The sequence below is a fragment of the Marmota monax genome, unplaced genomic scaffold (assembly GCF_021218885.2).
Source record: "Marmota monax isolate L192 unplaced genomic scaffold, Marmota_monax_Labrador192_F-V1.1 WCK01_AAM20220418_F8-fsc00056, whole genome shotgun sequence".
Taxonomy (NCBI): Eukaryota; Metazoa; Chordata; class Mammalia; order Rodentia; family Sciuridae; genus Marmota; species Marmota monax.
Genome location: NW_026695212.1, coordinates 13,030,140 through 13,046,305, shown reverse-complemented (window position 1 = coordinate 13,046,305; position 16,166 = coordinate 13,030,140). Strand labels below are relative to the sequence as shown.

The 16,166-nt window shown below is 36.9% G+C and overlaps 1 protein-coding gene across 1 annotated transcript in view; it reads left to right on the top strand.

Moving 5' to 3' along the window:
• E2f7 (E2F transcription factor 7) overlaps positions 1-15,487 on the top strand; it is a 42,466-nt gene extending 26,979 nt beyond the window's left edge. Inside the window, exons 8-13 of the mRNA XM_046430596.2 lie at positions 4,697-4,879; positions 5,356-5,428; positions 7,364-7,847; positions 8,914-9,169; positions 10,706-11,121; positions 12,775-15,487. Of these exons, the coding sequence (XP_046286552.1) occupies positions 4,697-4,879; positions 5,356-5,428; positions 7,364-7,847; positions 8,914-9,169; positions 10,706-11,121; positions 12,775-12,945 (1,583 nt within the window). The 3' untranslated portion in view covers positions 12,946-15,487. The remainder of the gene's footprint in view (positions 1-4,696; positions 4,880-5,355; positions 5,429-7,363; positions 7,848-8,913; positions 9,170-10,705; positions 11,122-12,774) is intronic.
• The last annotated feature ends 679 nt before the right edge of the window (positions 15,488-16,166 follow it).

The window sequence follows — 16,166 nt, the reverse complement described above, 5'->3', positions numbered from 1 at the left end:
AAATAAATAATCAGAACACCTAGAAAATATCAAAGGAAGTAAACGATGCATACAACAAAAACTACAGACACTGATAAAAGAAACTGAATAGTAAAAAAAAAAAAAAAAGAAAAACAGAAAAGATATCACATGTTTTTGAATTGCAAGAATGTTAAAATGTCCATATTACCCAAAGTGATTTATTTCAATTCCTATCAAATATCGATGCCATTGTCCACATAAATGGAGAAGGAAAAAGAAAAAAAACTAAAATCTGTATGGAGCCCCAGAAAACCCCAAATAGCCAAAGCAGTCCTGAGCAAAAGCAATAAAGATGTAAGTATTATGATACCTGAGTTAATATGAAGCTATAGTATCCAAAACAACATATTGGCATAAAAACAAGCTAATGGAACAGAATAGAGAAACCAGAAATAATACCATGTATTAATAGTCAACTGATTTTCAAGGACAGCAAGAACATACATTGGAGGACCCCAAAAGCACAGTCAGCAAGTTTTACTGACAAATGGGATTACATCAAACTAAGAGGCTTCTGTAAAGGAAACCACGGTAAAGAGACAATCTATAGAATGGGAGAAAACTTGTAAACTATTCATCTGGCAAAGGATTAATTTCCAGAATATATGAGGAACTCAACAGCAAAGCATAATCTAATTTTAAAATTTATGGAAAACCTGAATAGGCATTTCTCAAAAGAGAATATACAAATAGCCAATAAATATATCAAAAAATGTTCAGTATCACTGATTATCAGGGAAATGTAAATCAAAACCACAATGAAATGTCATTTCCAATTAGAATGACTATTATCAAAAAGACAAATGTTGGCAAGGATGTAGAGAAAGGACTCTCATAAACTAGTGGTGAGATAGTAAACTAATCATTATGAAAAACAGTAGAGGTTCTTCAAAAACAAGCATCTACTTGTGTCAGCACCATTTATTAAAAAAGACTAACTGGAGCTGGGGTTGTGGCTCAGCGGTAGAGCACTTGCCTAGCACTGGTGAGGCCCTGGGTTCATTCCTTGGCATCACATAAACAACAACAACAACAAATAAAATAAAGGTTAAATTCTTAAGGAAAAAAAAAATACTGTCCTTTCTCTTCCAAACTTTGAACCTTTATTGAAGATAAATTGGCCATATATGTAAAGTACCATTTCTGGACTCTCCCAACTATTGTCCTAGTCTGCTCATCTATTTGGTATCATGATAATATTGGCCTCTGACATTGTTTTGTAAAGTAGTCCATCCCAAATAGAATTTTTATAGAATTAGTGTCTTTTTTTTTAATATTTGGTAAAATTTATCAATGAAGCCATTTGGCCCTGGGGTTTTCTATCTAAGAAGGTTTTTAGCTATAGATTACTTTTCTTTAATAGCTATAGGGCTATTCAGGTAATTTCTTTATTATTTCCTTTCTTCTTATTCTTAAGGTAAAAGCTGAAGTTCTTAACTTGACACCTTTTTTTTCTAAGAGGCATTTTAGTAATATAAGTTTCCTTCTCAGTACTTCTTTAGTTGATATGGTTTCATTTTAAATTTCAAATAATTTTTTTTTTTATTTCTTCAGTTTCACAAGTTATTTAGACATGCATTTTAGTTTCCAAATGTGCTGGAATTTCCCACATATCTTTCATTGATTTCATTCCATTTGATTAGAAGACATACTTTTTATAGCTTGAATCCTTTTAAATTTATTGAGATTTATTTTTTGAGGCATATAATCCATCTTGGTAAATATTTTGTGTACACTTACAAAGCATGTATATTGTTATTGGGTGGAATATTCTATAAATGATAACTAGATCAGATTAGTTGATAGTGCTATCCAATTCTTTTATATCCTTACTTATTATTTCTTTACTTGTTCTATCAATTATTGATAGATGGATATTGAGATCTGTAATTATAATTGCAAATTTTTCTATTCTTGCAGTTCTATCAAGTTCTGCTCTATGAATTTGGGATTGCTATAACTTCATGATGAATTTTTTTATTATTATGAAATAACCTTCTTTATTCCTGGTGATACATTTTGTGCCCTAAGATTTGCTTTATCTGATAGTAAGATAATCACTTCAGCTTTCCATTCATTAGCATAGTATATATTCTTCATCCTTTTACTTGTAAACAATTTATATCATTTAGGGTGTTTCTGGTGGGCACTGTATTGTTGTTTATTTTTTAATCTAATCTGATAATTTCTGCTTTCTGTATTATTTAGACCGTTCACATGTTATACAGTTCCTAATCTGTAATCTATTTTCTTGCTTTTTGTGTTCAATTTGTCCCATCTGCTCATTGTTTATTTTTCATTTGGATTTATTATTTTTTTTTGGTCTCCATTTTAACTTCTTTGTTGGCTTATTAGCTGTAACTCTTTTTTTTTTAATATTTGTTTTTTAGTTGTAGTTGGACACAATACCTTTATTTTATTTATTTATATGTGGTGCTGAGGATTGAACCCAGGGCCTCGTTTGTGCTAGGTGAGCACTTTACTGCTGACCACAACCTGAGCTCCAGCTGTAACTCTTTAGTATTATTTTAATGGCTGCTTTAGGGTTCATTGTATACATTTATCACAGTCTATTTTCAAGTGATATTATACAACATGTATAAGAACCTTACCTTTCATTTTTTCTGCCTGTCCTTTATGCTATTATTGTCAAACATTTTACTCCTATGTATATTATAAACCCCACCATGCATTTTTTAGTTTAGATAGATGATCATCTTTTAAAACTATTTTAATAAAAACAATTTTATCTTTTCCTATAGCTACCATTTCTGGTAAACATCTTACCTTTTGGTAGATGTAGATTTCCATTTAGTATCATTTTTCTTCTGTTTGATGGACTTTTAAAAACATTTTGTAGTACTGATTTGCCAGTAAAGAATTCTTCCAACTGCTGTATGTCTGAAAACATCTTTAGTTCACCTTTAGATCTGAAATATATTTTCACTGGATAAAGGATGCTAGGTTAAAGGGTTTTGTTTTGTTCTTTTTCTTTTCTGGTGCTGGGGTTTGGTTTGGTTTTTGTTCTTTTTCTTTTATGGTGCTTGGGATTGAACCCAGGGCACATATGGTAGGCAACTGCTCTACCACTGAGCTTCCTCCCGAGCCCAAAAGTTTTTCTTTTCAGCATTTTAAAGAACTTGCTCCACTGTCTGCTAGCTTGCATTATTTAACAAAGAATCTGCTGTCATCCTCTTCTGTATATAATGTGTCAATGCTTTAAAATTTACGTCTATGCTGACTTTAAACAATTTGATGATGTGTGACTTGGTGTACTTTGTGTTTCATGTTCTTGGGTTTGTTGAGCTTCTTGGATCTACAGGTTTAAAGTTTTCTTCAAATCTGGCAAATTTCCAGTTATTATTTCTTCACATATTTTTTGTCTTCCTATTTCCTGTCCTTTAGAATTCCAGTTGTATTTGGCTTCTTGAAATTGTCTTTCAATCTTTTTAACTCTTTCATTTCAGTTTCTCTTGCTGTATCTTCAAGTTCACTTTTCTTTTTTCATTTTTCCCTTAATATCTAATCTACCATTAATCTCATACACTATTTTTCATCTTCAGCATTTTACCTCTAAATGTTTAATTTAGACTTTTTTCTTTAATGTCTCCAAATAATGTACTCAGTCTTTCCTCTGGCTTCAAGACAGTCATAGAACTCACCTTATACCTGTCCCTAAGGGGGTCACTGTCTGATGTCCAGTGTCCTAAAAGCCATTGTTTATATATTTTGTCAAATATTTTTATTCAATTCAGGATGGAGGGCAAATATGGTCCCTGTTTCTGACTTGGTCTAATTTTCTTCTTTATGGTTCTGTGATTTGATTTTCTAAAAGGAATTTTATTGGGCTTTTGTTATATTAAAAACAAAATGATAAGGTTTCTTTTGTTTCAATTTTAAAGTTGCTTTAACATGAAAGTAGGCATTTTATAAAATGTAAGTCTTGCTGTACTTTTCAGTGTATTAAATCAGTTTTATAATTAAAATAGGCATATTTTAAGCTTAGAAAAAACAAGCAAGGAAGAAATGACTACCTGGACAAATAGGAATAACTGCCAGAGTCTACATGGGAAGTTCTATCCTGACCCTTTAAGCACAAAATGGCTTCTATTATCCTCACTGTTCTGCAGCATTTCAACCACAAAATCTGTTGACCATATTCCTTTGGTCACTTAGTAACTGAGCCTCCTGCTGCATAAGAAAGAAATAATAAAGTACAATAGAAAACAAAGATTCTCCTACTCATTGCCCTAGAGCTTTGGCATAAGAGCTGATCTCAATTAATCTTGAAAGTGAATCTGAAAATATGCATGTTGGGTTGAACATGGTCAGGTTTTCCTTTGATACTCTCTGCCCCAACAGAGCATTAAAATGTCAGGCCTGTTCTAATTTGGGTTAAAGAACATCTTGCTCTACTTTTGTTGTAGTTCAGATAATTTTAGAATATATATGGATTCATTCTTACTTTATAGTCATCCACTAACTTTAAAAAAATTGAGTACATTGAAAGAAATTGGGGTTTGAGACAAGGCTTATAAAATTCCTTTAATTGTCTTAGTTTTTGATTTATAGGGTAACTTCATTTCAATTATAGGTTCAAAGCCATTTCTTCAAAGGACTAAACTTATCCTGAATTATAGCTGTATAATAACACTACCAATTCTCATTTATTTAGATGAAGAACTAGTGGATGTTTCTGCATCTGTCTTACCAGAATTAAAAAGAGAAACATATGGCAAGATTCAAGTATGTGCAAAACAGAGGCTGGCTCGTTATGGTTCCTTTAACACAGTTCAGACTTCTGAGAGGATACAGAGGAAAGTGAGCTCAGAACCCAGCAGCCCGTGCAGAGAACAAGGTATCTGCCCTACATGACCCATGGAATCCATCGGTTACCATGTAATTGTAGCCCTCCCCACATGCTAGCATTCTAAAATGATCTGACTCTAGATCTTGCCTGTTTTTTCAGAAGTCTGCTTTTCATTTGCCTGAGGTACAATAATTATTGACAGCAAAGGAGATGCTGACTTCACAGTATATGGACATTTCCCCATGCCTGAAATAGATCTGGTCACTTGATCAATTGGTTTGCCATAGTAGACCTATTCAATATATCTCAGAAATTCAAAGCACTGATTTGGTTTGATTTCCTTACTAATTATTAATGAGATTTGAATTCACCATTAACAGCTAGCTTCTGGAAACTTCCTTCTGAATCAAAACCAGAACATATTTGAGATAGTCTTATAATTCTTGAACTATGAGTAATAAATTCTGTTTTATGTAATTAGTATGCATAAATCCCTTATTGTAAATCTTCATTTTCCTTTTCAGGATCAGGTGGCTATTCCTTAGAAATTGGAAGTCTAGCAGCTGTCTACAGACAGAAAATAGAAGACAATTCACAGTAAGTACTCTTTAAAAACTCAGAGTGCATTCTTTCTATTTTGTACTATTAATTTTTGACAAAATTGAAATGCTACTCATCAAAAGATAAAATTTGAGTCATCATTTTTATTAGAATTGCTGTGCCCTGGGGCTGGGATTGTAGTGGGCTCAGCAGTAGAGTGCTCGCCTAGCACATACAAGGCCCTGGGTTTGATCCTTGACACCACATAAAAGTCAACAAATAAAAAAAAGGTATTGTGACCAACTACAACTAAAAAATAGTTTAAAAAAAGAATTGCTCTACCCAACACTTCAAAACATAGCATCTGGGACATGAAAGTGTGAAAAATTCATCCCCTAAGCTATGATAGGATGTAGGGAACAAAATTAAAAGATAATATACTGGGGGGGAAAAAACATAAAACAAAAAAACAAGTCACTATACTAACATGACACTGGGAAATGATGCATCTTCATCCCGTAAATCACTTTGTGACCACCATAGCTAACTTTGTCTACTAATTCCCAGGTCTTATCTGAGCCAAGGTCAGGAAGCAGAGGGACAAAATCTGATTAGTTTCACTGTCATGATTTGTCCAAATAGAATAGTAAAAGGAAACACCATTCATAAGAAGAACTTGAGTATAGGTCAGGTTGGCAAGAAGCATTGAACTCCAGGTGGAAGAGTTTGGATTCACTAGATAGTAAAGAACTATTGCAGGTTTAGTAAAGAAGAACCTTCTGGCTGCTTTGAGTAGGTGGGATTGGAAGAAGATCAGATCACAGAACAAGCTTTGTGTTGGTTCTGGTTTGCTGTGGTGCAGATCTAAGCCAGGTCAGCTAGAGATTGAAAGGAAGGGAAATCAGTGTAAGACAGAGTCAGCAAGACTTGCTCAAAAGACAGAGATGACAGAAAGAACATCTGGGGGCAGGTGGTGGTGATGTTGGTGGAGATGGGATTAAAGCAACTGGCTGGGGTTGGTTGGTGGTTGATACCCTCCATGTGGGCTAGTTGAGTTTCTCAACTGAGTAATATGAATTCCTCACTTAGGGAGGCCATGGCTAAAGAGATGTTCTCATCTCTGCAGCCCTGAGTGCTCCATTTTGTTCCCAGCAATAAAATGGATGATAAGAAGGTGGACAAAGTGGGTCTTAACAATTCCATCAGAAGGGCTGGAGAAAAATCCCTATCTTTTGTTTACCATTTCTTGAACAATTTCCCTCATCCCTTTCTAAAAATGTACTAACAATGCAAATATGCTTTTGAATATTTGGAGTTTTTTATGATAGAGACAGAAGCATCACTTATAATCTCATATATTAATGGATCCTAACTTTGGACATATACTGTCTTGAATTCTGTAGTAATACTGAGAAGAGTGAAATGAGAATGACAAAGTAATCATTTAGTAAATAATCTTATTTCCTTACTCACTGCCCACTTCATTTGTTTCACACTGAATTTGAGACAAATTCTTTCTTTAAATCAAACTCTGCCCAAGATCTCTTTGAGTGACTGAGAACACAAGCTTTGCCATCAAACATGGTATAATGCACATCTTCACCACTTTAGAGCTAAGTTGCCTTAGGCAGGTTGATTAAACCTCTGAGTTTCAGTTTTCCTCACTATTAAAACGGGTGGGGGGTTGGGAGAGAATAAGAATAGCTACTATTGTAATAATTGTATAAAATGTTCAATACTGTGCCAAAAGTATCATCTGAGAGTCCCTAACAGCTCTTCCCACATCAGCACCCCATCTCCAACCCTAACCATCCATGCATAGTGTGCCTGCTCTTCTGCCTTGGGAAAAGCTAACGTAAGCTCAGGGAGTATATTTGAACACCACCCTGAGCAGTACCTCACTCCTGATTTGTAGGGCTCTCTTAAGTGAAGAGTCAAGAGCTGGTAGAATGTGGTAGTTGATGGTACTCATTATGTTTCTTTTTATTACAGGGCAAAAGCCTTTGCCAGTAAGAGAGTGGTGCCTCCAGCAAGCAGCTTGGACCCTGTCCTTCCTGTTGACTCAGACTATTGTGTTAATCCTTTAGCCCACCAAGTATTTTCTGTTGCTCAAACAGACTTGCAGGCTTTCTCCATGCAGAATGGTCTCAATGGAAAAGTTGGTGTCCCGCTTACTTCCCCAACCTCTGACATGGAGAGCTTGAAGCCTGCTCTAATTGCCGGGCAGCCCCTGGTGTATGTGCCCTCCGCCTCACTGTTCATGCTGTATGGGAGCTTGCAGGAGGGACTGTCCCCTGATTCTGCATCAGAAATAGACAGCAGAAGCTCAGAAGTTCCTGCTGCATCAGAGCCTTCATTCACACCCTCAGCTCAGAAGCGCCTCTGTGTAGAGAGGAAGCTGCAAGAGGATGAGCCCGCTGCTAAAAGACAAAGTCAGGAATTTGAAGATAGCCCCTTATCCCTTGTCATGCCCAAGGTAAAGGAATATGGGTAGATGTGTCTGGTGATTTCCCATTATCCCTGAGCTTCTTAATATAGACACACAGATACTAATAGCCAATAGAATCTGGAATATAAGGATATTTCATGTGTCACTTATATCAATAATTAAACTCTGAACTGGCTCCCCCAAAAATCTTGCCACAAAATAGTACTGTAGGAAAGAAGAAAACAACCTATCCATTAACTTACCCATAGTGCAATCACTGCTAACCTGTTTGCATATTTCTTCCCAGTCTTTTTATATGCGATTAACAAAAAAAAAAGAAATCAAGCTGGAATCCCTGCAATAATCAGCTCAGTCCAGGATGCAGCTGAGTTCAGAGTCAGGAACATGGGTGCTAGCTGATTGGCTGTGCCCTTACTTGGTTGGTTCTCTTTACTGCCCAGTGAGTCCATTTGCATAGCTACAAAATGAATAAAAAACAAAAATATGAGCTTTCCACATTCCCCACTTAGTAGCCATGCAGAGGTTAATGAGATGTGCCCAGTAAAATATGAAGCAGAAGGACTGTCCTTAGAGCAGTTTTCAGGAGTCAGCTGGGCACACTGCATGGAGGTCATTCCATTAATTATGAACCTTTCTTTTCTACTCTTGACAGGATGAATTTTCCTAATTTTGTTTATAGCTTGGGGTTGCGGATCCGAAGTGAAAGACTGACAAACACGTGTTAGACCACTGATGTGGCTTTGAGCCAGGCCACAGTTCTTAGAAAGCCACATGAGACTGCAGCATCAACATCCTTTTTGTGTTAACAGCTCAGAAAATTATTTCATAATCTAAACACCAGGGCCAGATTTCCATTACTAAAATCTTTATCATTTCTAACTGAGGAGTCATAAGTCTATAGATAGACATGGCATTACATCCATCTTCACGCTATTCCTATAAATAGGATGAAAAGAACATACACAAGTCATTGAGGCACACAGCTGTGTTGTACTTTTTTTGTTTTTGTATTAGGTATTTTGACAAACCTATTATAAGACTGAGTACTGGAATTTTGACTTGCTTTTCTGCTTCCTGGTTTGGTTATGCTTAGAAATCCTCAGGTTCCACAGACCTTGCGTCTCCCAAGTCAACGGGAAACAGGGGATCTATGCCCCTGGAAGATGCTCATGTGAATAGTCAACTCCTTGTTGCAGAAGAGGTTTCAGGAAAGGCTGCAGCAAACTGCTTCACTTCTGCTGAGTGTGGAAATCCTTCAAAAAATATAGATACTGAAAAGCCTTCAAAAGAAAATGAAAGCACCAAAGAGCCCTCTTTGCTGCAGTGTCTTTATGTGCAGTCTCCAGCTGGTAAGAGATGTCATCATGTCTTAAAGAGTCCCTGTGGGATTTGGATCATAAATTGAATTTTTAAATTTTTGTCTGTGTCATCTGACCAAAGAAAGAAGTTCATTGACTTGGCTGCTACCTATTGCCATTTTACTTTCAGCCTCCTTGTTTTCTTCATGTATAAAATGAAGGATGAGGCTGCTCTGCTTCACCAACAGCAGGACAACAGGAAAACAGTTAGGGCGAATGATTTTTTTAAAAATTCGTTAGAATTTTTTTGTTTAAAAATCAAAACAAATTTAAAAGATTTTATTTTCAGAATTTGGGCATTGGTTAAGAGTAATAGTGTGAATCTATTGGCCATTGTGTGCAGCTAGGTTCTGTCTCTTGAGATTCCAGAAGTCCTGTATACTTGGTGATCTGGAGGGCTTGACATTTAAAACCACTTATAATCTGAGAGAACTTAAGTATTCAGCCATCATTATCTGTAAAACACAGTAATAATAGCACCTGTTTCATAAGAGTACTGTGAAAATTGAATTAGATTTAATAATAAGTCTAAAGGATCTAAAATAATAGTGTCTGGTACTTAGAAAGACTTAGTCAAATGCTGTTACTGTTTTGAATTAAAGCTGAATTACAATAGGAACTTAATTTTTAAGATATGTTCTTTGTACGATAAAGCTAGTTTCTACATGCACAGAAGAATATCCAGAGACTTGACTCTCGGTTTCTTGGTGGCTTAAACCTGACCTTCCAGAACAGATTAGGTAGGCCTTAGTCCATTACCCACTTGTCGTTTCTTGAGCTCTGAGTGCTTACTTTAAGCACAGTCATCAGTGTTGGTGACACTTTGATTAGCAGAAACAGACTCAGCCAATGCTGAATGAAAATTATATCCCAGCATAGGAATTTTGTACTTTTTCTCAGCAATAGACCATTGTATAGCCTGGAGAGATCTGTGGATTCTCTTCAAAATGTTTACAAATGCAGAGAATTGAATACATAGAATTACAAAGAACCAATTATATTAAAATAAAGAAGAAAAATAATATTTGAAATTTATTTGTAGCAATAAAAAGAACTGGTAGCAAGTCTAAAATTGCCATTTTTTTCAAAGTTGTGATGAGTTAAAATCATCCCAATAACTATATAAAGAAATATGAACATCTTTGTAAATACTGTTGTAATTTGTTGCCTGTGATCATCGAGGGAAAGATAAATTTTTAGTTAGAAATTCATAAAAATAAAGATATGCTTTTTCCCATCCAAGTTTCACTTTCCTCCTTGAGTTCAGTGGTACTCACGTTAAGAACCTTCCACAGGCATGACCTGCATTTTCATGCAAGTAATTTGGGGGTACAGTCTTGGCCACCAGTGTGAAGGAGCCATGTGGGCTAGAAGAGCAAAGAGAAGGCATTTGACCTGATCAGGTGGGGGAAGCTTCCACCATTCGCTGATTTATTGGGGACTCCCATTTGAAAGGGCCATGAAGAATGTCAGCAGGAGTGGAACCTTTATGTCATGTTGATCTTCACTTTGTTATTCTTGTTTCAGGAATCAATGGTTTCAATGTGCTCTTATCTGGCAGTCAAACTCCCCATGCTATGGGACCATCCTCAGGTCAGCTGCCATCCTTCAGTGTTCCTTGTATGGTCTTACCATCTCCGACTCTGGGCCCTTTTTCTGTTCTCTATTCTCCCACGATGCCCAGCCCGATTTCTTCTGCTCCTGGCACTCTCCCAAATACGGTACCTGTGAGTTTCAGCTTGCCTGGCCTTGGATCTACAGCACATCTTCTTCTCAGCCCTGCAGCCATGGTCAATCCAAAGTCCTCTACGCTTCCTTCTGCAGACCCTCAGCTTCAGAGTCAGCCCTCTCTGAACCTGAGTCCAGTGATGTCAAGGTCACACCACCTCATCCAACCTGACTCTCCTGTGTACATGGGTCATCCAGTCTCAGCAGTACAACAGGTGAGGCCTGATGGTTCTGTCACTGTGGTGGGGTGTCTACATTTAGTTAGCTGTCACTTTAGCCACATGGCTACAGGACAGAGGTGTTACTGGCTTCCACTGTGAACCCACAGTTATCTGCTTATTATATATGAGATATAAGGTAGGAGATCCTATATTTTCAAGACAAAAGTAATTTTTTCAGTTGTCATTCTGTATCCTAGAATTAGAAGGAACCTATTTAGGCATAGTTAGGGGAGATTTTTGAGGCATGCCACATACTTAGATGATTTCAGTGATCTCCAGGCTTTTATTTCATTAGGTCATTTAAGAAGACCATCTTAAATTTTAATCGTTCAGGTATAGAAACAATCCAGAGAAACAGACTTGATACTAACTCTTGTCATTTCTTGAGCTCCAAGTGCTTACTCTAAGCGTAGTCATCAGTGTTGGTGACACTTTGATGAGCAGAAACAGACCCAGCCAATGCTGAATGAATGATTCTTAACATCAATCATTTCTTCAAGAATGTGATATCTAGATATCTACCTATATAAATACTCTAAAAATGTACATATGTAATCCATACAAGTTCATCAGAACTGTATTTGTCCCTCAAATGCCATTTGTAGTTGTCATTAAACATCTCTTTGGAGTGATTACTTACTCTCCTAGAAAAAATAATGTTTTGTTTTGGTTTTGGGGGAGGGTACCAGGGATTGAACTTGGGGGCACTTGACCACTGAGCCACATCCTCAGCCCTATTTTGTATTTTGTATTTTATTTAGAGAAAGAGTCTCACTGAGTTGTTCAGTGCCTCGCCTTTGCTGAGGTTGGCTTTGAACTTGCCATCCTCCTACCTTAGCCTCCCAAGCCACTAGAATTACAGGCGTGCGCCACTACACCTGGCATAAAAGTAATGTTTGACCAAAATTATTTTAGACAAGTTATTTAAAGGCTCAGAAGCTTGCTAGGTATTGAAATAATCATGTTGGTTTTTAAATAAGATGATTATAGCATGACTTAAACTTTTTTCCCCCAATGCTGGGGATTGAACCTTGGACCTCTCGTATGCTGAGTAAGCATCTACCACTGAGCTGTGTTCCCAGCCCAACAGGCCTTTTTGATCACCAGTTACAAGCTGGGCACTGATCAAGTCAGTGAAGACATAGCAATAAACAAGCTTTTCTTCTTTGCCTTTTAGGGTACATTAAGGGAACAAATATTTAACATTTCACATGAATGATAATAAGTGTTAGCAAGTACATGAATACCACACATGTACACTTATTATCTACTTCAGTGTTCTTTACAAAGGTCATCTCAGTTAATTCTTACAGATCTCTGAAGTTGGTGGTTTTATCATCCTCACTGCACTGAACTGAGAGACAGATGCCCAAAGTCACCCACCTAGGGATGGGAGACTAGACCCTGGCTCTAGACCCTGACCACACTTGGAACCTTTTGGTAGGCCGCCTTTCTGCACTCTACTAAAGTAAACATCAGCCTAATGTCCAGTTGTGGCCAGGATTGTGAAAAACACAAGTTGGAATCATGTGATTGGAAAGCACAGGAGGGGATACCTGCACAGGGCCATGACACAGGTCAGGAAAGGGCTCCCAGCCTAGAGACTGTTAGATTGATTTCACTTTTGGTTTTGCTGTTTTTATTCAGTCACCTGCTCCAGTGACCCCCAAGAGTACCCGACGCACACATCGTGAAACATTTTTCAAGACACCTGGCAGCCTTGGAGACCCTGTCCTCAGGAGAAGAGAAAGAAATCAGTCACGAAACACCAGCTCAGCCCAGAGGAGACTAGAAATCCCGAGTGGTGGGCCCGACTAACCTGACACCTTGGCAGTGGGTGGGATCCGACCCCCTGAATCTCTGTCACAGGAGATGTCCTAAGTGGAACACGAACCATCCCACCCTCAGCTCGTGTCCTTGGTCCTCTCACCCACTGGTTCTGCTAACTTCCCAGCATCATGGGGCATCTATTAATTATTAACTGTGCGTTCAGTACCAGCTGGAGTTCAGGCTCTGCGTGGTGTCACAGTGAAAGCACTGATAGACTGGCGTGGTTGTGATTCAAATCCTCTGATTGCTGCAGTCAGATCTATTAGGCTACTGGAGCCTTGTGGCTTTCTGAAGGAGGGCTGTCCAGCACTTAACCAGGGTGAGCATTCTTTACATGAGTAAATCTGTGGTGAGAGAACTTTGCAGTTTATAAAAACCTACTGCTTCCTTAAGCTTCATCAGGAAGCTGCCTTCAGTTATGAATCCTATGGTATTATTTATTTTGTTCCTGAAATGGGATTTAGTGCAAAAAGTTTACAACTACAGCTTAACACATTTATTTCAGGGTATGACGACTTGAATGTTTATACTTTTTTCTATAATTTGCCCTGCACTTACTCTACGACCTAGTAATAATGTGGATAAATGTACATACGTGATAAATGTCAAGACCAAAATAACTGTGAATGACACACCTGGCTATAAATGAACTGTGCTAACCCTATCTGTGGGCATGAGAACTAAGGGGAACTAGAAGCCCAGTGGCTTCTCAGATAACTGCAAACAATGAGATTTTATTGTTCATTTCAGAAACTCTCCTGTGCTCAGCTTCCTTCAGTACATGCCCTCCATTTTTATTTAAACGTTAACTGTAGAGTATCAGGTATGGATTCCTTCTAACAATTGCTATTTGTAAACTGAATCAAGATGGTAGAAAGTAATTGTGTGGAAAATTGGGACCCAGGTGAAACCTTTTGGTCAAATTCTGAATAATAATGGTGTAGAAACTGATATAGGGCAATAGGTGATTCTTCTGTTTGTTTGGAAGGGTAAAAGAGAAAATGGACACATTATGTTCCATTTCCAAGAATATTCAAACTATAGTCATAATGTACTTGCAGGGGTTTATTGTTCCAGCACAAACACAATACTGTAAACTGCTACGCAAGATCCCTTTGTAAACCATATTACTATAGGGGTTCATTAAGAAACCAAACTAGTTCTTTATGTTCTAGATGTATTGATATTTACCTCACTCTGGTCTCTTCAGAGTAAAAGACTTCCTTCCTTTTTTCTCTGCTTTTCCTTCTTTTCTCTGAGTTTCTGTCTTAGATTTAGAATCTTTATATAGGGCTAATTTTTATTTTTAGACCCAATAAAATATTGTATAAAAGAATAAAAATATTAATTTAAGAGACTCTGGGAGTCTGAGTAAAGTAGCTTTATATTAACTACAGAATACTATTAGCCTTATTACCCCCCCAAGATTTTTAAAAACTTGAGGTAGGTAGCCAGATTAAATAAATTTGCTACTTATATCAAATTCTATGAACACTAAACTTAAAGTTTACAAGAGGATTTTTTCCCTTTTTTGAAGTCTTCTCTAGATTTAGATTTAAAACGTGGTTCTAATCATCAATTGCATGGTAATGTTTGCCCTGAACTAGTACTGATGGGTTCCTTATCAAGACAAATAAAAATTATTCATTTTTCAGGTAGGCTACAGGATATGCAGCATGTGAGTCTTTGTGGGATACTGCATTTAAATCTATCATGCTCAAAAACTTTGACAGAATATTTTCACTAAAATTCTATGTTTAGATTAAAAACATAGACCTGTTTTTTTTCCTCACCAAGCTCTCTACTTAACTTTTTTGTCATATTATTCATTAACCTCAGAGAATTCATGGTTCTTGAGAGGTGCTAAGAAACCATGCATAAATGTTACGATTTTGGGACCACATTTAGCAGCACAAAACCAAGAAAAATTACTTCTGTATTCAGTACCCACTTAATGTGCTTTATGATATGTACACTCAAATAATCAGTGGTGTGTTCTGTTAGGAAAATGAATCTTTCTTACAGAGCGACTGATGGTAGAGAAGCTGCTGAGCTAGACTTGGTTGGATATTCTGGGTAGTGAAGAAGCAATGGCAATCTTGAGTCTATCATTGTATAATTCAGTAAAAGAAAAAAATAATCGTTGGTGATCCTGCTAAGCAAATGCAGCCTTGAGTTGGCACTGAGGGTGTGTGCCCTACACTGTCCAGGGTTTGTGAAACCCTTTCATTCTGGTACAAGAGTTGGGGGTATAACTTATACTTGAATCTACCTACCAAGTTTACATTACTCAATTACTTTTTGTAAGGTGCTATTTCTGTATTTAAATAACTTTATTAATGTAAAGCTGCTTTCTGCTTGTCTTATTGCACTGCTAGATTTGTGTAGTTATTAATTTTATTGCTGCTTATACTGCTTTTGTTTTCATATTATTTAGCTCTGCTCTTTCTCCTAATGGTTATATTATCTATAGCTATCTACTTGTAACTGTACTACATGTAAACCAATTTTTTTTCTTTTTAGAAAAATATCAAGCTTTATAATATAGCAATAAAAATCAATGCATTTAGTAAGCAGTGTTGGTTGTATTTCCTGATTGGCTTTCTTTGCATACCCTTTCGGTAAAACCATTCGCAGCTACAACATATCCAACCAGGCCCTCACAAAATCTGTATTTGCCATGTCTGCCACAACATGTGCACTCAATAAAAAATTGGGGGGAAGACTATTGACTAGATGGAAGAGTCACTATTAAATATTTTTCTTTAAAATGCTTTTTCATTGCATGGTTCCAAGTTACATAATAACTATGCAATAAATTATTGTCTTGTAGCTTGTCTTTTTTTAAATTGGGGAATTTGTTTTGTTTTTTTAGTTCTGAAGAATGGGCTCCATGATGCTTATAAAAACTTATAAAATGAATTCAATAATTTATAATAATAATTTATAAAATGAATTTAATCATGCCAACCTTGCTTTTAAAGTTTCAGCAGCATCCCATTCCATACTCTTAACTCTGGGCTGGCTTTCCAGTCCCTTCGCAGTCAGGATCCAACGTGCCTTGCTAGCTATGCCAGATACTGTCCACTGAACCCCTAAGTTCTCTTTACCACAGAATTGGAAGCCTGGAAACTACATTCCCCAGATTCCCTTGTTACCAGCTTCTAGGTGAGATTTTGTCAGGAAGATATGCTCGTGTGAAATTGGTA